The sequence below is a fragment of the Morchella sextelata genome (assembly GCF_020137385.1).
Source record: "Morchella sextelata strain SCLS chromosome Unknown scls_14, whole genome shotgun sequence".
Taxonomy (NCBI): domain Eukaryota; kingdom Fungi; phylum Ascomycota; class Pezizomycetes; order Pezizales; family Morchellaceae; genus Morchella; species Morchella sextelata.
The window spans coordinates 456,773-480,173 of record NW_025408629.1 but is presented as its reverse complement, the minus strand read 5'-3'; the positions used below and the strand labels follow the sequence as shown (position 1 = coordinate 480,173).

Sequence of the window (23,401 nt, the reverse complement as noted above, 5' to 3'; positions counted from 1 at the left end):
ACCGCACGCACACTACCATTTTTTGTCACTCCTTTTTTTCTTTTACTTTAGGTGCCAAAAATTATAAACTGAAAAAAAAACCGAAAACGAAAAAAAAAATAAATGACAAAATGGAAAAATGATTAAAGCCTTGTTGCAAAAAAAATGAGGTGAGTTATAGGAAAACTAAGATTTCCAGCACACGGCGGACGTGTGCCATGGTATCAATTTTTTTCGTTTTCATCGCTGTTAACCATAAGCTTTAACGGTAGTGGGGCGGAGGCGGCGGTGGGGGAGGCTGGTCGTTTGATGGAGGTGGTGGTGGCGGAGGAGGAGGGGGAGGAGGTGGTGCGAGAGAAGATGGAGGTGGGGGTGGCGGGTTGCCGGGAGGCGGTGGTGGGATTGAGACATAGGAGGAGGGTGGGGGAGGTGGGGGAGCCCCGTATGCACCAGGCTAGTCATAAAGTCAGTATTAAGCATCTCCGAATGATGGAATGGGCAAAACTTACAGGAGCACCATATGCCCCAGATCCATAGCTCATCCCAGGAGCTGCACCGGGGGCACCAGAAGCCCACGGAGGAGCTGCAGAGGTCGAAGGAGGAGGGGGGATGCCGCCATGCTGAGATGCAGCCCATGGCGCAGCCCCGCCTGAGGGTCCAGTTGGAGGTCCATGGCCGCCTTGTTGCCAAGGCGGAAGGCTGCTGGGCCCTGAAGGTGCGTTGGGCGGAGGCGCGTGTCCTTCGGGACCACCATGTCCACCACGACCGCCACCGCCGCCACCACCCCCACGGCCCATCTGCCATGGTGCAGGACCACCAGTAGGACCTCGTTGCCAAGGCTTGAGAGCGCGGCCATCTGGACCCAGCTCTTCCGGCTGGTTTTGGCCTCCATATCCTCCTTGGCCGCTATAACTGTCGCGGCCGCCGTAGCCACCATCGGAGCCGCTTGGGCCAGCTTCGATGCGGCCTTGTTGAGCGGAACCTCCGATTGCAGCAGGAGGTGCTCCACCCGAGAGTTCTTGCATAAGTTGCTACAGGATATTAGTTTCAAGCATGGTATAAAACGGGAACCATACTACTCACCTCGTACTCTCTGTCGACGGCGTCTCCTTGTCCCAAGCCTGCAGCTCCAGGCCTTCCTGCTTGGCCTGGGGCACCAGGTCTGCGGTCGTCGTTGCGCCAATTTGCGCCTCTCTGGCGGTCGGGGCAATCCCTGGCCATATGCCCAGCATTCCCGCAAACTCTACAGATAATATTTGCAGTGAAATTCCTTTGTTCAGGGCAGTCGTATTTACGATGACCGATTTGACCACCTGCATAGATTTGATTAGCCTTGGCACGGGGAGGCCAGATCGTACGTCACGGGTCAACTTACAGTTTTGACAGGCTTGGTTCTCGTCGTCTCGCAAAGTTCCGTTGAGTGCTGCAAGCTCTCTAAGTTGGTTACGCTTGAGCTCGTTTTGTCCCTCGGGAATCGATGCAGCCTACCAAAGTCAGCTCGCCAATCCGAGTAAAAGCATGATACCAGGATTCAAGCATACCGTTTCAATAATAGTATTAATCAACTTCTTGGCTTTGTTAACCTTATCTTCAGTATCGGCCATAATCAGACAATGAAGATCTTCTTCTTGGTTAGAGGTGTGAGCAGCGTCGGAGCGGCCCTTTCCTTCCTTGACGGATCCCTTCCCACGGATGGCGATTTTGGCGCCGGATTCAGTTTCCATTTTCTTCAGGGTGTTGCCACGAGGCCCAATTAGGAGACCAACTATTAGTATCACAAGGAAAAGTTCCTAGAGGTTAGCTATTTGATTCCCTGTAAAAAAAAGTGTTATGTGTGTGTGAAGGCTGTGATAGTTGTAAGGCAAAGCAATGAAGCCGTCGATGGGAACTTTAGGGTTAAAGACACCACCGGGGCGTTTCATTCTTTTTTCTTTTTTCTTTTTTTTTTTTTATAAAAATTGGGTTGATAGTAATATGGTAATAGCAAAATTGTTAGGAGGGGAGTTAGTATACTAAAGTTAATTTCTGGATAATCATTAACCGGCACATAAATCTTCTCTTGAGTCTTTGTGGGTCTTCTGTAGTCACTTGGTGGGTGATAGTTTGGGATGGCTTTCATGGCCTTATCGACCAACTTGTGACGCTCGTCCTCCAACCGTTTGCGGTACCGGTATTCCCTTGTGTTGACACGACGACCAAAGTTATCGTACTGCGGCGGCGGCGAAGGCGACCTACACTGCAGGTTAGTGCCCGAAGCACACACGCACACACACACCCACACAAACAGAACTCGCGAGATGGGGGGGGGGGGGGGGGGATAAAAAGTTTCATACCGGTCACCGTCTGCGGGGACAACATCGTTGATCCGAAGCTTCTGAGAGATTTCCTCAATACGCAGGTGCAACGCATAAGCCTCAAGCTGCTCATTAGTCATGGTAGCAAAGATCGCAGTGGGCAATCCCATCAATCCAGCAGCCTTGTTATCAGTCTGGTCACCCCATCTGTTCTTCTTCTTCCGCTTCTTTGGGCCATCGGGGTCGGCTGCATCGATAAATGGTATCAAGTTAATATCTACACTCATTGAAGAATACAATACTCAAAGGACACAGCCAAAAACCAACCTCTAACAGGCGACCTCCCACGCTTGAGATCTACCAATCCGTGCCCAGGGTCCCGTGGGGAGTACTCTCTCTCCCTCTCGCGCTCCCGCTCGCGGGGTTCCTGCTGGGCCGGAGCTGGAGCTGGAGACTCGCTGCCACTGTCACCGCCAAAGCGACGGCGGTTCCCAAGGGGGATGTTGTTAGTTCCGGTGATGCCACCACCGCCTCCGCGATAAGACATAGCTAAAGAGGTGAGAAGGGGGGGTTATTTGGGTGTTGAGCGAGATGTCCTTTTGGCCGGTGTTGTGTGTAGAACCGAGGCTGTGGGGGGGGGGGGGGGGGATGTTGAAAAAACGCGTTCGCGAGAGCGGAGAAGGGAGAGGATGGTTGGTGATGGATGGATGGATGGATGGCACTGGTGGCAATGCTTATGTGAGCAGGGTCCCTATTCAGTGCTAGCTGTTTTGTGGGAGCACAATGCACGTGGGTGTTTCACGAGTTGTTGCAACGTATGAGTGTTTTTGTTAATCTCTTGGACAGGTTTGACATCATTGGAGCAATATATAGGTGGGGTATTTGTGCTTTTCGGTTTTCTATCAGCTGGTGCTCTGTGTGTGTGGTAATATCGACCAATTCGATATTTCGCGTTGGCACAACATTCTATCACTCGAAACAAAACTCTCATACTAAGGGTCAATGATCATTTATCCTGAATCCTGAATACTCAGCAAATGTATAGAAAACCTGTTACTTTCAACTACAATAAAAAGCTCACTAGTAGAGTTGAATAGATACCGCCTAAGTGGGGGTCTTTATACTATCCCGGCATTCTATCTGGTCAATCGGGCCAAACCAGACATTCTCGGATATCCATCACGTTATGTGCCAAACTTAAAATCTCAGATTTAGAATTCCCAATGTCATCCTTCCCAAGAAAACCTCCCACCTAGCTACCGATCCCCGTGACGTAAAAGAAATTATGACTTGAGAAGTGAACAGGTGTTCTCAAGGAAGATATAATTTATTATAGTATTATAGGATTCCTTAGCGAATATAGACCCCCACTCTAGCTCTTCGAGGATTCTAAAGTACATTCTTGGCGGATGATCGACTCCCTCCTCCTCCAATATCATCAGTAAGTCCGAAACTTTGTGAAGCATCGGATTTAGTCTGGTTATAAAGAAGTGACAATCTACAACTACAAACACAAGCATGGATCGCGTCCGATGCAACTGTACATCACAGTAACTATCACTCACACCAAATCACTCGGTCACCAATGCTCAGCCACTTCATTCATACTCGGTCACTCGTGCCCAACCACTCTGCTCAATCACTCGGTTTTCGCATCATGAGTGCTCACCCGTCACAATTAATCCATTGCTACCAACTAGCCTAATCCGGTATTCCTTACTGCTAAATATTGCAGCTGCTAATCATGTTACTGGGAGATCTAGTAGGATTAGAAGCAATTGAAGATTCGCATTGCATTAGGTACATAAATACACTCTAGTATAAGTATTGATATCGTAACCCCAGCCCAAACTTTTATCGGCAATAGCAGCAAAAAAAGCGCAAAGAAAGAAAGAAAAAAAAGGAACAGAGAAAAAAAAAAGTATAAAGAAGAGAGCAAAGAAAAAGACAGCGAAGAAACACTGGAAATTATCGTTATATCCCCCCATCTAGCTAAACTCAAAAAAGTCATCCTCCTCCACCACCTCCTTCTCCTCCTCGTCCTCAACCTCTCTTTTCCTCTTCCCGCCCACCTTCTCCTTCTTCCCCCCCACCGCCCCACCCTCCATCTCCTCGTCCACCCCCTCCTCCCGACTCCCCAGCGTCCCTATCTCCATCTGCCTCTCAATCCCCCTCTTAATCACCTCCCTCTTCTCCACAACCTTCGGGTCCCCCGCCGGGTCCCGAAACAACGAGATATACTTCTCCCCCCTCGGATAATACACCGTATAGTTCACCTCCACCTCCGCCTCATGTATCGCCTTCTCCAGCGCCTCATCACTCTCCGCTGAGTCCCGCCGGCGCCGCACCAGTTGTGCCAGCTTCCGCGAGGCCTTTTTGCGCTCTACACCCCCCACGTCAGTACCCCTCCCTCAAACACCCCCCACAACCACAAGGGCAATACGTACCGAAAAAGCGCACCATCCGATACTTCTCCACCATTCTCCCCTCGCGCGCAGAGTCCTGCGCGGCCGCGAGCTCGTGCTTGAAGGCGTCGAGCGCGCGCTCGCTGTCGAGGCGCACGTCGGCCGGGAGGGTGGTCTTCTTGGCGAGGAAGCGGGTCAGGTCGCGGATCTTCTTCTTGAGCGTGGAGGTGGAGGTGCTGGCCGTGGTGGGGGTGGTGAGCTTCGTGGTGTGGCCATGGGTGCCGGGCTTGCGGCGCTTGTGCGGGTTTGTGAGGCGGGCGCGGGAGGGGTGGGTGGTGGGGGGGGGCATTGTGGACTGTGGGTTGTGGGTTGTGTATTGTAGGTGTGTGTGGGTGTATTGGGGGTTTGTGTTGTGTGGTTTGGTGTTGAATGGTTTTGGTGTTTTGGTGTTTTGGTGGTGGGTTTGGTTTGGGTTTTGGCAGGAGAGAGAGCAGAGGATGGAGATTTAATTTAATTTTCGAGGTGGGATGGGTTAGGGCTGGGCGTCCTTATCAGCGTGGCTTGGCGGCAAGACGTCAATCATCGATTGATAAACATATTGCAGCTGCGGGCGGTCGTGTGCCAGCCAACGACGACGACGACGACGACGACGACGACGACGCACTTGGTGCTTTTACTCTCACCCACCCACTGGCTCTAACTCGCTACGGGCTGCTTCACACCACTCGCCCATTCTCACATCCACGCACTCTCTCTCACCCGTCTTCACTCGTCATCGCTGCCCTGCACACAGTACCTTATATACCTGCATACATATTCTATACATCTGGCCACTCACACTCCCCTCGCTCCCCTCGCTCCCCGCAATCCCTCCCTCCCCTCCCTCCCCTCGCCTCCCCTCCCCTCCCACTGCCCTGCATCTCACACTCATCTCCTCTCATCTCATCTCACTCCGCACTCCACTCCACTCCACTCCACTCCACTCCATACATCCACACATCCAACCATCCAACCATCCAACCATCCAACCATCCCATCCAGCCAGTCCCAATGGCCATGGTGAATTGATTTCCCCGTCTCCCTCCATTCTGAATTAGCTAAACCATTAATACCCACCTTATACACCCCCCCACACACACCCAGTAGCACATATACATAGTAGACCCCCCGGCCCGCAACCAAACCATGAACAGCTCCGTCAGCATCCGCTGGTCGCCGCACTCGACGCCCGACAACCAGCGCTTCCTGAAGATCAACTCCACGCAGCAGGAGCTGTGCCTGTATGATCTCGCCCACGAGGTTTGCCTCCTGCTGGCTTATGCTTATGTTCTGTAGTGGTGGCGGTGGGGTGGGCGCTGACTGCGGGGTTGTGTATATTATAGAAGGGCAAGGGGACGCAGTGCAGGCTGGTGTCGAAGCACTCGAAGGTGCCGTATATTCGTGTACGTACATACTACTGCTGTTACTGCTACTGTGGTGCAATTGATGCATATATTGTCTTGGATCTAATTCTCCGTTCTGCGATCTATGTAGTGTTTCGACTGGTCGCCCACGCAGGAAGGTATATATCTACATCTACATCTACATCTATCTACACACGCACTATCTCTCCCCCGCCCCTCCCTCCCTCTCTCCACAACTGATTCTGACCTTTACAGACCTCGTCTCCGTCGGCCAATCCTCCGGCGAAACCCTCCTCTACCGCCTCTCCACGCGCGCCTCCATCCCCCTCCGCGTCAAGCACCAGCGCTCCTGCAACAGCGTCTCCTTCAACAGCAGCGGCGCGCTGCTCGCCACCGCGCTCGACAAGGTGCGCAACGACTTCTGCCTCAACATCTGGGACATCGCGGCCTCGCACCTCTCCGCCGGCCAGGGCGGCATCGCGCGCCCCTCCTGGCAGCTCGCCAGCAGCGAGGCAATCCCCAGCGTCCGCTTCCTGCGGAAGGACCCGGACGTCCTCATCTGCGGCGTCAGCTACCGCTGGATCCGCTGCTACGACATCAGAAGTGCCCCTCCCCCTCCCCCTCCCCCTCCCCCTCCCCCGCCCTCTCCCCTCCCCACCCCCCCGAGCGCCTTCCCCCCGCTAACACATAAGACGAGCAGAATCCCCCGTGACAACAGTGTTCGCGGTGCCGCACCGCTGCGCCCACGGCCTTTCTCTCGACCTCGACTCAAACTACTTCGCCTCGCACAGCGACGACGGCGTCATCGCCGTGTGGGACAGACGGCACATCGGCTACGGCGGCCCCGCCAACGAGCCACGCCCCGCCCTCCTGTTCAACCGCGCCGAGGAGTACGGGCGGCAGCCCAGCCCCATCGCGTCGCTGCGCTACAGCAACACCAAGCCGGGGACCTTCGCGGTGCTGAACACCAGCGGCGGCCTACGGATCTACGACACGGGCAAGATCGCCGACGGCGACCCGCCGCTGGGCGCGGGGCTGTTTGGGCCCGGTGTCATTGCCGGGGTGCAGCCGAGCGGGCGCAAGGGGTGGAGGGATAGCGCGGCGAGTCTGTTGGATGGGGCGCGCATGAATGCCGGTGGTGGTGGGACGGCTTCGGGCGCGCGGACGCCGAATGTCAGGGTTGAGCCCGGGGAGACGCTATTCGTAACCCGTATAAAGGACATCCAGACGACGCCCGTGCGGACGGCGAAGAACGACCGCCGCATTGTGTCCTTCGACTGGATGAGCGACTGCGGGTCCGAGGACATCCGCACCATCTGCCTGCGCAACGATGGCACACCCGTGGTTATGTCCTGTTCTGGGAGTGCGACGAGTCTGGCTTTTGGGTCCCGTAATGGCCTGCTGATCACGCATGGGAAGGACCTGAAGGTGCTCCCCAGCCCGAGCACGGCGCTGACCCAGCCGCAGGAGGCAGACGCCGAGGAGGCGAGTGTCGACTCGCCGGTCGGGTCACCACCGGGCACGGGCATGCGCCTGGGCATGCATGAGGGCCGCCGCCTGGGGCGGTCCAACTCGATCGCGCGACCCGAGGACTTCCTCTACGACGCGGCCGAGATGCTGAAGAACGACATCTGCGTGATCATGCGGCGGCGCGTGGAAGCCGGCTACGAGATGGACTGCGCAAAGAACATAACTCTCGTCCCCGAGGAGCCCGAGCTGCAAGAGATGTGGCAGTGGCTTCAGGGGGCCACCGAGGCCGCTGCCGGCGGTGGAATGGTCGCTGGCATCCTGGACCTCAGCTACATGGGTGTTCTCGGCATCTGGAACAACGGCACGGGGCTGGGGCCGTCGGCGATCAGTAACATGGCGACACGGAACCTGTCGTCCCCGCCGCGCACACCCACGCAGGCCGACTGGACGGCGGCTATCGCCGAGATCAACCGCCGCGCCAAGCGCTCGCCGTTCACGGGGCGCACCAAGTTCCCTGAGCAGCGGCGGCTGGCGCTGGCGATTGCCGGCTGGGACTTTGCGCCGTCGGAGCTGGAGGCACACCTCTCGCGGCTGGAGGCCGCAGGCGAGGTGGCCAAGGCGGCCGGGTGGGCTCTGTTCCACGGCGAGACGGAGCGCTGCATTGCCACGCTGGGGCGCGGCGGGCAGCAGATGAAGATCATGTCGACGGCGGTGGCGGGGTACTATTCGCATGCGACGCTGGCGCAGCCGACGGCGGCGGCGACGGCCGAGAGCGTCAAGAACGCGGGGATCTGGAAGGAGCTGTGTCGCGCGATGAGCGTGGAGCTCGATGAGCCGTATCTGCGGGCGGTGTTTGCGTATGTGGCGAATGGCGAGTGGCGGGATGTGTTGGATGATGTGGGGCTGCCGATACGGGAGCGGCTGGGGATTGCGCTGCGGTGGCTGGAGGATGGGGAGTTGACGGGGTATTTGGGCGGGTTGGTGGATACGGTGGTGGGCGATGGGGATGTGGATGGGCTTGTGCTCACGGGTGTCGGGGGTAGGGTGGGGGAGTTGTTGCAGGTGTATGTTAACCGCAAGGGCGATGTGCAGACGGCGAGTCTGGTGGCGGGGCTGGCGGTGCCGAGGTATGATGAGGATGAGCGCGTGGGGTACTGGGTCGAGAGGTATGTGCTTTCTGGGGGCGGTGGTCATTGACGAGGGTGTGTGCGGTGATCATTGACACTAACTGTGTCTATGTGTGTAGTTACCGGCAGCTGCTCAATAGCTGGCGCCTCTTCCACGCACGCGCGAAATTCGACGTGGCGCGCGGGAAGCACTCGCGGAATCGGGCTGGCGTAATGACGGTGCCGGAGGTGCAGAGGCAGGTGTATGTAAGGTGTACATACTGCGACCGGGTACGCTCCCCCTTCCCCCCCCCTTCCCCCTCTTCTCTCCCCCACCACTAACACCCCCCGCCCCACCAGAACATATCCTACGGCGCGCCCACGCCCACCGCCAAGCCCGCGGGCACATCAAAGCCCCACATGAACCCGCGCGAAATAACACAAGCGCCGACCTCCCTCGCGGGCGTCAACGCAGCAACCAAAGCGACGGTGTGTCCGCAGTGCAAGAAGAGCCTGCCGCGGTGCGCGGTGTGCCTGCTGAACCTGGGGACAAAGTACTACAAGAAGAGCGCCGAGGGCGGCGTCGTGCGCGGCGCCGAGGACGGCAAGAGTGTTGATCCGGCGGGCGAGTTTGATCGCTGGTTTAATTTTTGCCTGTCGTGTAATCATGGCATGCATTCGGGGCATGCGAGGGAGTGGTTTGCGAGGCATGGGTTGTGTCCGGTGCCGGAGTGTGATTGTCGGTGTAAGATGTGAGGGGAGGGGGGGGACTGGTGGGGGTGGGGGTTGGTAGGGAGGGGGGGGGGGGGGGTGGTTGTAGGACTTGGGTTTTTGTGGGGCCTTTTAGTTTTGTTGTTATAGGCGTTTTTTTTTTGTATCTCTCTCTGTGTATGTGAAGGTTAATGGAGAGGGGGGGATATCGGGTTTATTATATTACTTGTTCTTTTTATTTTATTTTTTTATTTTATTTTTTTTTTTTTTTTTTTTTTACTGTTCGCTGGCTTATATGGCATGGGAGTCTGTTGTGCTGGGTTTTTGCGAATTTCTGGCGCTGAGCAGCTCGAAGTTCGAAAAGAAAAGAAAAGAGATGAGTGGTAGAATCTAATCCTTTACCCCATAACAACCCAGCTCGCTCGCTTGCCTCCTCGTGCGGGGTGCTGATATCTATACATGTGTCTACCAGGAACACCGTGATTGCGTGCGTTGGCGCGCAAATGATGATGTGAGATGGAATGTGAGTGATAACGCATGACGCACGGCGATCACACCACGTGACTCACTGGGCCCAGACTACCCTACATAACCACGTTCAAATTGGCAGCAACGGTAGGTAAGGGGGCGGACAGGGTTCTAGGGTGGGGTAGATATAAGATGGGCTTTTTCCTTTTCCTTTCCCTTTCCCGCGTCGTTGGTTGTGGGTGTTCATGTTGGGTTGAGTGATCATTGACCCCCCATGGTATTTTAGCATACCGTTAATTCTTGAGAAATCCACTATCTCCGCTTCGCTAAATCTTAATTCCGGGTGAGAAAAAGTACATACATGTATGTATCTGCACGAATCCGTGAAGTTTGATACGCCAATTCGCCTTGGTTCGGACTTACCACATATAAATACGGAGATAGTGGATTATTCGAGAATTAACGGTATATGGGTTGGTTGCTTGCTAACGTCACAGGGCCCCAAATGATCATTGACACTTGCTTTTGATTTTTAGTTTGCAAGATAGAGCCGAACGAGACCGTCATCAATTCGTTAAAAATCTACACACTACCATTGGCACCGATGGCATCACCAACGATCTACGCAATTGCTAACTAGCTACGCTACAAACCCCCCAATCCCATCCCATCCCAACCCCCCAAAACCCCCTCCGCAATGCAGCCAAATGTAAAGCCATGGTATACGTATCCCACACTCCCCTCCCACTCACCCCCCCAACCCAACCCACCACCGATCACCGCGGCGTCGGCCTCAACTGACAATCCGGACACCCCACCAACAACTCCTGACTACAATCCGGAAAAAAGTACACCCCATCCGGCCCATGCTCCCTCAGCCCCCTCTCGCCCAGCGCCTTCTTCGCCGCATCAAACCACACCTCGCCGACCCTGGGCGCCCACACCCTCCTCGAGCCGCCATACGTGCTCCCCCTCCTCCCGCCGGCCGCGCGGCCCACCAGCTTCGCCTCCATCTCCACGCGCTCGTCCTGCATGTCGCTCATGAACTGCTTCCTCAGCCGGCCGCTCGCGCTCGGCACGTCGGCCGCAAAGAACTCGACGCAGCGCTGCAGCGGCATCGTGCACCGCAGGATCAGCGCTACTTGCTCGTCGTTCTGGTTGTGCGGCGGCTCGGGGGAGAGCGACAGGCGGAGCAGGTTGACGAGGAAGTGCATGGCGTGGTGCGTGCTGATTAGGGTGCTGTTGTCGAAGGTGCCGATGATGCTGGATTGGATGGTGGTGTAGGTGTTGGTTAGGTCCAGTGGGGAGGGGGGGGTGTGGTAGTCGTCGCTGTTCTCGGCGGCGGTGACGGCTTGGGAGGCTTCCAGGCGGAGGCGGGAGTAGGTTAGGAAGTGGAGGACCTGGGGGTTGTTAGCTATTTGCAATGCCCGAGAAGGGGGGGACGGGGGGCCGGTGGTGGGTAGTATATGGCGGCTTACATAGTACCTATCACCACAAACACATTAGTCAACAACTACCCAAAAAAACGAGTCAAAACAATCATTGCCGCACTCACAACTGCTTCGTCAACCTCCTCTGCACCGCTCTAATCGCCAACTCCTTCTTCCCCTCCGCCTCCCTCCTCGCCCTCCTATCCAACGAGAACTCGCCCGCGCCCCCGCCCCGCCCCCCACAAAACATCGGGGTCAGCGCCTTATCACACAGATAATACGCCAGCTGCGAGCACGTGACATGGCGCCTCTCCAGCCCATAAAAGTACTGGACCGTCGCGCGCCGCGTGCCGTCGCCCGTGCGCGACCGCGGCGGATAGAAGAGCTGCGAGAGCAGCGTGAGGTAGGACCCCGGCAGCAGCCACTGCGTGACGATGATGTGCTCGTGCGTGTCGACGAGGTCGCGGAAGGCGCGCGAGACGCGGCGGAGCGTGGTCACGTCGCGCCAGGTTGTGCGGCTGATGATGGCGATGAGCAGCTCCGTGGGGAGCAGGTCGAAGTATGTGTGCGTGAGGGTGGAGGTGGAGGTGCCGCCGGGGCTGGTGGGGCCGCTGCCGCTGACGCTGTGCGCGGACGGGTACTGTAAGTTTATGTGGTTTTGGCTTTGACTTTGGTTGGGGCGGGAGTGGTGGTGGTGGGCGCTGCTGGAGGGGGTGTGTGAGACATATGAAATGGTGGGGTTCGGCGTTTTGAGGGATACATGTGTGTGTGTGTGTACAAGTCTGTACAGATGTGGGGGCGGGTATCTGGGGAAATGAAGTGGGGGTGATCATGAGAGGGAGGGACTACATAGATCTCCAGCCAGGTAGGTACATAGGTAGGTGGGGTATCCCTTTTGTACACCAACAAGAGAGACAAGATCCATTGGGCAGCTTTCGAATCCTTATCTCGCAGATCCCCCTCCCTCATATCACACACCACACACACAGACACAGAGGCAGAAAACAACGACAATACATCTAGACACAAGAAGTACAGCTAGTCCACATACCTCGGAGGTTTCGTCTTCTGGAGGAACTGCAGGCGCGCCCTCTCGACCGCCCGCAGCACCCCCCGGGCTTTGCCCTCGAAGCCATCGCCGCGGCGGCTCTCGGTCGGCGAGCCAAACATCGGTGTGCTGGGCGTGGATGGATAGATAGATGGGCAGGGTATGTAGTAGTAGGTAGGTATGTAGGTAGTAGTAAGGTAGGTAGTAGTAAGGTAGGCAGTAGTGAGTAGTAAGGGAGGCTCAGGTTCGGGTGAAGGGCAACAATTGGGCGGGCAACGGCAATGTATGTACGGTCTCAGGCCTCGCGGTCTACAAGTAAAGAAAGGGGGTTTATCGGCTTCGGGATCAAGGTCCGGCAGAAATGGGGGGGTGGAGGGGGGGAGGTGTATGAGTGAGTGTGTGAGAGTGAGTGCGTGAGGGAGTGGGAGTACGTGTGTGGTGTGGGCTGCTGGGCTGACATAATTATTTGTTGCCCTTCCCCCTTCCCTTCCCTTCCCTTCCCTTCTGCTTTTTGGTGGGAGGCGAGAGAGGGAAAAAAGCCCAGGTGCAGCAAGCAGCAAGACAGACATATGCAGAAGTTGGAAGAGCTCTCCACTCGCCCACTCACACCAACCACAGCCATGCGGGAATCTATCTTTGGCGACAAATGACGGGCGTTGCCCCCGCTGCCGCCAAGCTGGGATCTGTGTGTATGCCAAGAGCTTACATGATGAGGTTGTGGGACAACAGCTCCTAGAGAGGTTACATAATGTACTGAGGTAGGCAGGGGAAGTGGTGGTGTTATGGAGATATACTTGCTGGGGATGGAGATTTACGAGTGGGGTTGTGCGTTTACAAGATAACATGCAGTGGTGTTTGTTTGTTGATAGTGAGATGTTCACTCATGAGTACGAGTACCAGCTCAAGGTGGGGCAAACAAAGACACGACAGCCCGAGGAGGATAATGGACTCCCCCTCGACACGGGGCCAAAGCTCCATGATACCTCTCCCCTCATGCCCAGCCTCCCACGGTGCTCAGATACCAATCCTCAAAGTGTCGCTCTTCACGCACAAGCTTAAGTGAAACCCCCTAGCTTGCCCAAAGCTGTCTCGCCAAGCTGCCAAACCAGCTACCCGGGTACATCACCATCGAGTCCCGTCCGTGCTGAGTCAGACATGTCAATGATAGTTATCCCACCTCGCATTCGCATAAAGAATCAACGTAGAGTACAATACCCAAAAGTAGAGGAGCGAAGACACCCGGACTATATATACCCACCACCTACTATACACCCTTCCACATGCCGCGACTCCCGGTCGACACCTTCCTAGTCTAGCCGGGGGATCCGGCCGTTTAGTTAATTAATGCACATCCATCTCTCCCGGTTTTGTGTAGATCTGCACTGTCTATCAAGTAAGCTCGATCTAAAAGCACAATTGATAGCAAGGGAGAGGGAAAGAGCTTAATATAGATATCGACCTCAACATTGTGTGTTTTGTAGGTTTTGGGAGCATCTTTGCGGATGCTTCTCATGTCATGGGGTGCTTTTTTGCACCTTTTGCACCTAGTACAATACGTATGATGCAGGGGGGTCAGGTGAATACTCTATAGCCTTATCCAAAGAGTATACTATCATTGATCTACTCGAGTGAAGCAGCCGACGATAGTATGGTCAAGGTGACGCAAACAGCATCTCACCACGTACGGATGAAGAGGATGTTGGGTTTACCTATTTCTATTTTTACCAATTGAAGCGGAATAACATCTGAGCCGATACCCGGATATCACCACCTTCCCGTGGCCTCGTATTTCTGCAGAGCTACAAACCGCTCGAGTGATTGATTAGAGTATGGTGCTCCAGCTAGCTGCTGTTTGGCCTCGGAGCTCTATTATATGAGCTGTTCGATCACATAGTCTCAATTGCTCAAGGTTCAATCGATGGGATTTAAACTTGTTCCGGGGTACCCAAGGTACAGCATCCATGCAGTACCAGGGTACTTGATCTGATCTAAAAGAAGGCCTCCAATACAATATTCCGCTGATTGCTACGGTCTTGAAGAAGGCCTCCAATACAATATTCCGCTGATTGCTACGGTCTTGACTGTAATATGTTCATGGATAAGTACTCATATTATCAATTGCCACATTTCATCATAGATATCACCTGCATAGTTGCATCGTACAATACAACACCAGCCCCAGCAAATTCAAATTAATAGGAAATCAACCCTTCATGTACCTTCGGGAGAATGTCAAAGAAAGATTAAATAAACCGTAGGCCATGCGAAATAACGGTTCTAACGTCATGGACTGGCATGGTGTACAGAACATAGGTAACTATCTTCCCGTCCGGCCCGCTTGAAGCTGAGACCTAACGTTGGTTTAGCCAAGTCAGAAACAAAACTTTTAGGACCCCCATTGGACAATAAAACCTGGTTTTTATGATAGCGGTCGGTGCTAGCTGCACTGCATGCATGTGCCCGATATTGGAATTGTGTAAACAGGTGATCCCGCAAGGTGTCGTGGGTCTATTCAATTATCTTACTACTTTGAGATTGACCAAGAACACTCATGATCCTATGCGGGAGCTATTTTTCGATTGATCTTGGTCCGCCTCGAGGCTTCCGTTCTCGTATTCCAATCGGTAAAAAATCCGGTTTATTTCCATGAAGAATTGCTGGGGCGGATTGTTATAAAACCCACGTTCATGCTCTGTTGGTTCACTCACTCTCTTCATCAGCAAGCTTCTCACACTCGCTATACAACACCAATTACTCTAAAAGCAATTAGCCATCATGTTGTACACCCTCTCCACTATCCTCCTGCTCACTGCCTCCGTTTTCTCAGCTCCCGTCGCTGAGAAACGTCAAGCTGCAACAGTCCTCAGAACCATCACGCCCAACTATCTTGTACCCCTCTCACAATCCGAGCCTACCCGCGTATTCGGTTCTCAATATACTGGTGAAGTTTCCTGGACTCCTAATGCAGCGACCGAAATCACCACAATTGTTGGTTTCGACATCCCCACCGTCGCTGGTGCCAATTCCTGCTATCTTCGTTTTGCCCTTCCAACAACGGCATCTGGCTTTGCATGGAGCGTTGAAGGCGCAGGTATCATGAATTATTATAGCCTGGATCGGGTTGTCAACCCTGCCACAGATTCGTGGAACACCAGGCCTGGAAGAGTTGCACAGCTAGGGACTGTTACTGTGAGTTAACTTCCTATACACTAGTTTCTGCAGATTGGGGGCTAATGATGCGCAGGTTCCTAAAGCAGGTGGCGAGGCGACGTTCGCGGGAGTAGCGTTAGATTGCCAGGCACTATTTAATGCGCAGAGAGTCGATTGGGAGTTTACGGCTGCGCATGTCGGAGATGTAAAGAATCGGGTGGAGACATTCCGTATGAGCACCATTCTTTCTTTACCCTCGATTCTGTTTTTGACTAAGATGAGCTGCTAATTGAGACGATGTGCATTTACAGAGACTGCGAGTGGCCAAGGATGGTATTTGGAGTTTGCAAGGGTTTAAATGGACTTTTGTTATGTCTAACAGACTATAATTGGTATCGAGGCAGTAATGACACGTTTGTGAGGAGGATACGACGTCGTAATTCACAGGGATCTAACGGTAGTATTAGCACTTAAGACCGCGCATATATGTACTAGTAGCTAGTACCACAATCCCTTAAAAATTTACTTAATATATATCCGCTCAATAAGCAAGGCAGGGTACTGTAGCAAAACCAACCTATTTAGAGTGTTTCTGGCTGCACTCAAGTAATATAAAATAATTAAGTTGTACTATTGAGGATTCCGCAGGATTTTAATCTTTGACTCTGGAATACAACTGATGATCGAAACAAGAGGAGCTAGGTTCTCAGTATGACCTGTATATCTTGACTGGCTTGAGTTTTTCTGTATGTAGCTCGGCCTGTTGAATATATGTGTCCAAAAAGAACCGTAGAAGGGACCAAAGACTGGCCGATCATGAGCTAGGCATTTAACTTGATGATGGTCACGATGAATCATGTATATTATCTTGATAGAAACAATTTTGGAGAAGCTTGAAGGTTGATGGCGAAACTTCGAAGGGTCTAAGGCTCAACCACGCACGACGTTGATGACGTTGCTGGAAGTCAATTGTAGCAAGCTAGCTAGGGTGCTCTCGTAATCCCTAACCCCAGCAACACCTTGAATCCAACTCACTTCTATGTGTTAAAGTGCACCTGTGTAGGTACATGTTATCATTTCTCTTTCTTAACATGTCTTTGATCGATTTCTTGATGGCTGGCTTTACTATCCCGACAAGCTTCACCTATCTTCATGCATATCCTTTCAAGTATATATATACGCTCATCAACTTGCCGCGCCACTTCACAAATATAACCTTCAGTTCAACTACATGAACCCTATAAGTTCATATATTTCATTTCATTTTCGCCTTACTATTCTTTCGTATTATTACTGTCAACCTATATTGCCTTGCTGGGTTTAGATTTCAACCGGTTGTGATTCTAAGACCCTTTTGTCTTACAGGTGTACGATCGAAATCTTTATTCTGGAAACATCTTGCGCGATCACATTAATGGCCATGGCGCTTCAATAAATTCGGTATAAAAACGTTTTATTATAAATCGAGGCACGCTCTCATCTCTGAAGAATCTACATTCATCGCGGCTTTCAACGGCGTGAATATAACAACCAGCAACTATAAGTCAGGCCACTGCTACAGAAGAATAGGGGAAATTACCCATACGTAGCATAAGGTTATACACCGTACTACACCGTACCCCAAGCGTTGCACAGATCTACTATAAACAACGCATTAATATCAAGTCCCATATGACTACTTGGGTCTCTGCTGCCGTGCCCAGCGTTACCATAGGGTATAAATATTAAGCCGGCCAGGCCGATCGAGGCCGACATATATCCACTGTAACGTTTCAGACGCTGGTTTAAGTCTAACAAATCGTCTGACTCCGACCCAACACAGAAAGTGGAGACCGGATATCCACACCCCCCTAGAGCTTCGGCCTTGAAGTAATATACATTATTCTTGCCGGATGCAGATATACATGCTCCCGAGTGATATCCTGTGAGTGGGTCAAGGCAAGTTTGAGGTCATGAACCACCATATACCAATCTGGTGTACAATGCACTGGCCCAGAATAATTCATGCGTTTCCAAGCTTTTAATTCAGCGCGTGATGTGATAATGGATCGGGCTGACTGATGTGTCCAGCTGCAGGTTCACGATTGAAAACTCATAGACATCGAGGTTATCTCAGTAAAAGATATATCGTGCTAATGTAACCGGAAAAAACTATATAAAGAGCCATTCATGTAATATCTCTCCTTTTTTCACCACGACTCAGGTCTTCCTTCTATCTCTACCTCTACAGCTGCATCTACATATATCATATCTACCCATCTACAAAATCCACCAAGATGCATTTGTTCCATGTCCTCCTTGCCTGTGCCATCACTATCACTGTCTCTGCTACCCCTGTTCCGGATGATGGCGGTCCCAACTACCTCCCCCCCAAGATCATTTTTCCCAACTACATCGTTCCTATCAATCAGTCCAATCCCACTTATGCCGGCGGGACAAAGTACGAGGGCCAGATGAAATACACTGGCAAACCCGATCAGATGCGGACTCTGAGTAAGAAACCCGAATTTCCTAAATATTTAATTGAGAATAGACTCTAACAGAGATTATTGGATAAGTTGGATGGGACATCCCCGCCGATGGCCCTAAAAATTGCATAATCAAGTTTGAATTATCTACCGAACCTGGCCAGGCGCAGAACACTTGGATGGCTTCTGGAGGTGGTAAAATGAATGCTTATATTCTTTCGAACAACCCACGTATCGATTACAGAACAATTAGCTGGGATAACAGGCCTCTCAGGTCTCCTCTAGCAGCGCAATGGTCGATCACAGTAAGTTACAACGCCCTTATTTAACTATGTTGAAGATGGTGGTTAACTTTGCGCTCAAGCAACCTATCTCTGGCGGAAAGGCGGCTATTACTGGTACGAAGATACCATGTCGAAGAGGGGATGTATTTTTCATTGAACTTGCATCCGACGAACAATCGTATTTATACCTCAAGTGGTTTGGTAAGTCCTCATTCTCTTACATCTCACCCTATTGATACAATTCTAATAATTGTGAGGTTTCTTTTAGAACTAACTTCACCTCTTAATGGTATTACACTTGAGATGAGCAACTCCCCGTAAGTAGAACTACGATAGCTCACTCGACGCTTCATCGGTGGTGCTTTGAGTTCTCTCTGGTCATGGTCATGACACGTCACTAGTATGAAGTATGGTCGTTTACATTGTTGTTTTCTGACGTGACCCTGTGCACGGGGTTGGGGTTTTGTTATGGTTATTATGAGTTTTGAGCAATAAAAAATGGGAGTGATATCCCGTGATTGACGATGAAATTTCTTGAACCAGTTGTAAAACAGTCTCTGTTTCAAAGAGGATTCTAAGCTGAAAACTTTCACCCCGCCTTTCGAACCAGAATGATGCGTCCAGAATTCGAACTAAAACCTTATAATAAGAATCTAGTTTTCAGCTCCAATCAGACGGTCCAACCGAGTCAGCCCGTCAGATTGGCAGGTACGCACGGAGGCCATTAATTTATGCCGGTGTTAACGTTCTGCCCGTTCTAAGTTAACTAATGTCCAATCGAACCGACGAGGCAGCGAACGCTATCCACCCATCAGGCCTATCCCTTATGCTGTGAAAGCTACCACCGGCTTTACCAAGTATCATGTCTCGATTCTCTGACTTGCGTCTGATGTTTCCGTGTCTCGTCTTGGCAACATTTAGGTTACAGCTTATAATTAAGGGATGAATGCATGTAAGGTTCCGCAAATGGGGTTCATTAGCGAAACCTACATGTAGGGACAAGGAACAAACATCCTATGCGTAAGATCAATGTCTGAAGGGTGCTGCAGCTACATGTAGGACTGTGATCCATCAGTCAACTGAAGGTATCCGCGTAGAGAACACAAATTTAAGTTATATACGAGATTTGGGCCAAGACTGTTTGTAGAACGCACTGGTTCCTAGGTTATAGATCCTGATAGGGTTAATAGACACATTCCAATATATGGTCTGCAACTATACCCTAATATGCTATCTATATTTCAGAATGAAAGTCAGTGGGCCGGGTGATTAAACCCAAGCTATTAAGCGCGATCCAAAGTCTGATTATGTAGGATCACGCAGCGGAAAAGCACGAGAGATCACTCAGCATTGTATCAAGCCACCTCCCCAAGTCTAAAAGCGCAATAAGGCCCAACGACCCTTCTCACTCCATGTAGTACTCATTATCCTCTGCAGCTCTGTGTCTGACCCCCAGACACCTAACTAAGTAGATTACAGTTGTTAGGCCATGATATGATCCGATTTCTTTCCTCAGTTACCAATTACGGATAGATTTTTTTTTTTCCAGACGCAGATTGTTATTAGGAAGCAATTAAGGATAGAAGTCATGATCAGTTGTAATTACACGTAGGTACAAGTACATGACATTGTAGAGTTTCTCTCTCTAACCCTAACCCATCTTTTGATGCAAATTATGGATCATGTATAGAAAATCTCGAATCAGGTATTTCCGCCAAAAGATATTGCAATCTTGTTAAAATAAATTAAGATCTGGAATATATAGGTGTATTTGTTCTAGTTTTTATAAGTAGCGTGTATCAATATGTGGGGTGTATGATAAAAAAAAGTTGCATCCCCGCGTACCTACCCTTGATGACACAGCAAAAAAAAGTTATTACAACCTCTCCATCATGTTTCCCTGGTCCAACTCAATATCTACACAGACAACAACCTCATATTTTCTCTACCAAGCCCGCGCGTATACACGCTTCCACACCGTACGCCCGACCCGTACGCCCGACATTCCAGTCGCCACCGAATAAATTTAATAGCCATTTCAAACCCCACACTGCCAAAATGAGTACAACCGGTATGATAAATAACCCGTCAAAGACCCTCAAATGGCTCTAACGAAGTTTGGAATGCAGTCGATAAGATCAAGGCCATTGAAGATGAAATGGGTTAGTTAGCCAATGCTCCCGTTCCGCTTCTATGGAGTGTGATATTGACAGCGGGTCGTGCAGCCAAAACCCAGAAGAATAAGGCCACTTCCTTGTGAGTGCACTCAATTAAAAGAGCTCTCGGCGTTCGAATTACAGCTACGGCAGTTAACACCGGGAATATAGTCATTTGGGTCAACTAAAGGCGAAGCTTGCTAAGTTGCGAAAGGAGCTTGTCACCCCCTCCAGCGGAGGCGGAGGTGCCGGAGGTGAGGCTCTTTTTCTACTAATCCAAAGGAGACTCTGGATTACTTATTACTTTGCATAGTTGGTTTCGATGTTGCGAGAACTGGTGTCGCCAGTGTGTATGTGCCACCTTCAACGAATCATTGTGGGGTAGCTGCTCCAGAGAGGATATCGGCTTACGACTATTTTGCAGGGGTTTTATTGGTACTTTATTTCAACATATTCGCATCTTTTTCAGCTGATCAAAAGACGGAATTGCTTATGAGGCGCAGGATTCCCTTCGGTCGGCAAGAGTACATTGCTTAATCTTCTAACCGGCACGCATTCCGAAGCGGCTGCTTATGAATTTACTACTGTATGATATATTTCTTGGGGAAGAGTAATGGTTGGTGCGTTGAGAGCTACGCTAACAGCTACATACAGCTTACCACGGTACCGGGATGTGTGATGTATAACGGTGCCAAAATCCAAATGTTGGATTTGCCAGGTATTATCCAAGGTGCAAAGGACGGGAAAGGTCGTGGTCGTCAGGTTATTGCTGTTGCCAAAACCTGCAACCTAATCTTCATTGTCCTCGATGTCAATAAGCCATTGACAGACAAGAAGCTCATTGAGGCCGAGTTGGAGGGCTTTGGGATCAGAGTCAACAAGTCGCCGCCAAATATCGTCTTTCGTAAGAAGGACAAAGGTGGTATAGCTGTTACTAATACAGTGCCACTTACCCATCTAGACGCAGATGTATGCCCCAGTAAATTCGCGAGGAGAGACAATATGCTTATTTCTTTTGCAGGAAATTCGGGCTGTTATGCAGGAGTACAAGATCAGCTCGGCTGATATCGCGTTCCGATGTGATGCGACGGTAGATGATCTCATCGACGTTATCGAAGAAAAGAGTCGACGATATATACCCGTTATCTATGCTCTTAACAAGATTGACGCTATCTCGATTGAGGAACTCGATTTGCTCTACAGGATTCCCAATTCGGTTCCCATATCTTCTGAAAGAGTCAGTTTTCCTTATTTTCATTCATCCTGACCTCGTACCAAAGCTGACCTCGAGGAATTAAAGGGATGGAATGTTGATGAACTTTTGGAAATGATGTGAGGGAAAAGAACATCCACGTTTGTGGAGAAACTACTAATCAAAAGCTATAGGTGGGAGAAGCTTAACTTAAGGCGAATCTACACGAAACCTAAAGGCCAATCCCCAGATTATTCATCGCCGGTCGTACTTAGGGCGAACGCGTGCACTGTTGAAGACTTTGTTGGTTTACCCCTTTTCGTATTCGGCTATTTATTGGTTGATTAGGCGCTAATGTTTTCCACAGTGTAAATCGATACACAAAACCATCGTTGATACTTTCAAGGTTGCAATTGTTTACGGCTCAAGTGTCAAACATCAGCCACAAAGAGTTGGATTGAGTCACGTTCTGGAGGATGAGGATGTTGTATGTTTCTCTGCGGGATTTCCCATCCTCGGTATGTTTCCAGATTGGCTAACTCACTACCTCCCCCATTGCCTAGGTTACAATCTTGAAAAAGTGAATGGCATTCGCTTTCGAATTATTGGTAAAGAAGTATGACTAGCAACCATTCCGGGCCGGATGATTCTCGGGGGGCAACATGGATGAGGAAGGACATAGGATGATGGGCCGGTAAAAGATCCGTTGCAGTAACTAAAACAGTTAGACAGTTCTTGCCTGGTTGACGTTCATCCGCCAAAAGCAATATCAAAACATCCTTTTCCACACAACTATTCACGTGTGATACCGCATCCATCAGTTATCTAGGCAAAACTGACCAAAGGGAAATACTCGAACTCCCTCAACGCGTGTGGGGATGTCGGCAGGGGTGACTATTTTACGCCGAAAAGGGATTATGAACAGCGTATTACAAAGTCTCCTTTCCCCTCTCTTCTTTCTCCACTCGAACCACCAGGTTAAAGCATCCACGAATCAAAAAGTCCCGAGACTTTGGGAGCCAATAATGATCATTCTTGTTGGACCTCTGAGGAGGACAAAGCACCATTGCTTCCTTTACAGGCCGGCTTTTACCCGCAAGGCGCAAGAATATTGAAATCAAGAGCAAAGAGGCTAAGGAAGTTGGTAACTTCGTAAGCGACCGTTGATTTCCCTCTAGAACCACGATCTTCCGTGTAATGAAACATTAACTGTGAACGTGTCCCATTTATCATACTTTACACAGACAGGTGTGTGGGTGGGTGGGGGGTGTGTGTCTTTTGTCGAGGAGGCCAAGAGAAAAAAAGACTGACAAAAAAATGAGATGGGATACCTCCACATGCGATGGCGCTTGCAAGACGAAGCATACGAGAAATGGAGATAGTAATACTGTTTCTTGATCCTCTTTCAAATCCCCCTGTCTGTGTTGCAATCTGTAGGCCATAAAGCTTCCCGGATTCCCGAAAGATGCAAAGAACATTCTACCGCCGGGAAGAAGTCCAGAGCGACAATGTCGGACGAGAGTCTAGGGAAACTTCCTTTTACCGGAAAGATGGTTGCCGGTCGCAGTCCGTACCCAAGTCAGGGACAGCGAGACAGGCATTGTACGGAGTTCCAAATTCCAACCAAGCCTCGTCTCCCTTTCCCCTCCCGAGGCCCGGCCTGTCAAAAGGATGGATTATCGATTGGTTGTGGTGGTTGATTTTGATTTACCGTATGACGATGAACCCTGTCCGTGTTTTTCAAGCCAGTTTTTCTGCGCTTAAGGGGTTTTTTCCCTCTTCGCGTTCAGCCGGGTCATGGCCGCCGCCCCCGCCGCGATAGTCTAAGTAAGCGAGT

The 23,401-nt window shown here is 51.2% G+C and overlaps 7 protein-coding genes across 7 annotated transcripts; 4 read left to right on the top strand and 3 right to left on the bottom strand.

Annotated features, from left to right (window-relative positions):
- Window positions 1–241: 241 nt before the first annotated feature.
- On the bottom strand, window positions 242–2,820 carry H6S33_002997 (uncharacterized protein; the record flags this gene model as incomplete). Its single annotated transcript, XM_044834339.1, has 8 exons — window positions 242–433; window positions 489–1,010; window positions 1,063–1,292; window positions 1,355–1,463; window positions 1,521–1,744; window positions 1,993–2,210; window positions 2,313–2,520; window positions 2,601–2,820. 8 exons carry the CDS (start codon window positions 2,818–2,820, stop codon window positions 242–244), a joined length of 1,923 nt encoding a protein of 640 aa, XP_044692204.1.
- A 1,441-nt stretch (window positions 2,821–4,261) lies between these two features.
- Window positions 4,262–5,027, bottom strand: H6S33_002996 (uncharacterized protein; the record flags this gene model as incomplete). Its single annotated transcript, XM_044834338.1, has 2 exons — window positions 4,262–4,656; window positions 4,721–5,027. The coding sequence occupies 2 exons, from the start codon at window positions 5,025–5,027 to the stop codon at window positions 4,262–4,264; spliced, it is 702 nt and encodes a 233-aa protein (XP_044692203.1).
- Window positions 5,028–5,863: 836 nt separating this feature from the next.
- On the top strand, window positions 5,864–9,413 carry H6S33_002995 (uncharacterized protein; the record flags this gene model as incomplete). Its single annotated transcript, XM_044834337.1, has 7 exons — window positions 5,864–5,977; window positions 6,061–6,120; window positions 6,212–6,239; window positions 6,337–6,684; window positions 6,782–8,717; window positions 8,798–8,918; window positions 9,018–9,413. 7 exons carry the CDS (start codon window positions 5,864–5,866, stop codon window positions 9,411–9,413), a joined length of 3,003 nt encoding a protein of 1,000 aa, XP_044692202.1.
- A 1,199-nt stretch (window positions 9,414–10,612) lies between these two features.
- H6S33_002994 (uncharacterized protein) lies at window positions 10,613–12,436 on the bottom strand (the record flags this gene model as incomplete). The annotated part of the gene is made up of 4 exons (XM_044834336.1): window positions 10,613–11,236; window positions 11,315–11,321; window positions 11,392–11,889; window positions 12,318–12,436. 4 exons carry the CDS (start codon window positions 12,434–12,436, stop codon window positions 10,613–10,615), a joined length of 1,248 nt encoding a protein of 415 aa, XP_044692201.1.
- A 2,653-nt stretch (window positions 12,437–15,089) lies between these two features.
- Window positions 15,090–15,822, top strand: H6S33_002993 (uncharacterized protein; the record flags this gene model as incomplete). Its single annotated transcript, XM_044834334.1, has 3 exons — window positions 15,090–15,503; window positions 15,559–15,694; window positions 15,776–15,822. 3 exons carry the CDS (start codon window positions 15,090–15,092, stop codon window positions 15,820–15,822), a joined length of 597 nt encoding a protein of 198 aa, XP_044692200.1.
- Window positions 15,823–17,740: 1,918 nt separating this feature from the next.
- H6S33_002992 (uncharacterized protein) lies at window positions 17,741–18,537 on the top strand (the record flags this gene model as incomplete). Its single annotated transcript, XM_044834333.1, has 4 exons — window positions 17,741–17,957; window positions 18,023–18,237; window positions 18,297–18,417; window positions 18,485–18,537. The coding sequence occupies 4 exons, from the start codon at window positions 17,741–17,743 to the stop codon at window positions 18,535–18,537; spliced, it is 606 nt and encodes a 201-aa protein (XP_044692199.1).
- Window positions 18,538–20,274: 1,737 nt separating this feature from the next.
- Window positions 20,275–22,148, top strand: H6S33_002991 (uncharacterized protein; the record flags this gene model as incomplete). Its single annotated transcript, XM_044834332.1, has 13 exons — window positions 20,275–20,287; window positions 20,346–20,378; window positions 20,442–20,472; window positions 20,544–20,626; window positions 20,686–20,722; window positions 20,797–20,807; window positions 20,876–20,958; window positions 21,027–21,341; window positions 21,394–21,609; window positions 21,673–21,704; window positions 21,759–21,867; window positions 21,932–22,051; window positions 22,128–22,148. 13 exons carry the CDS (start codon window positions 20,275–20,277, stop codon window positions 22,146–22,148), a joined length of 1,104 nt encoding a protein of 367 aa, XP_044692198.1.
- Between the last annotated feature and the right edge of the window lie 1,253 nt (window positions 22,149–23,401).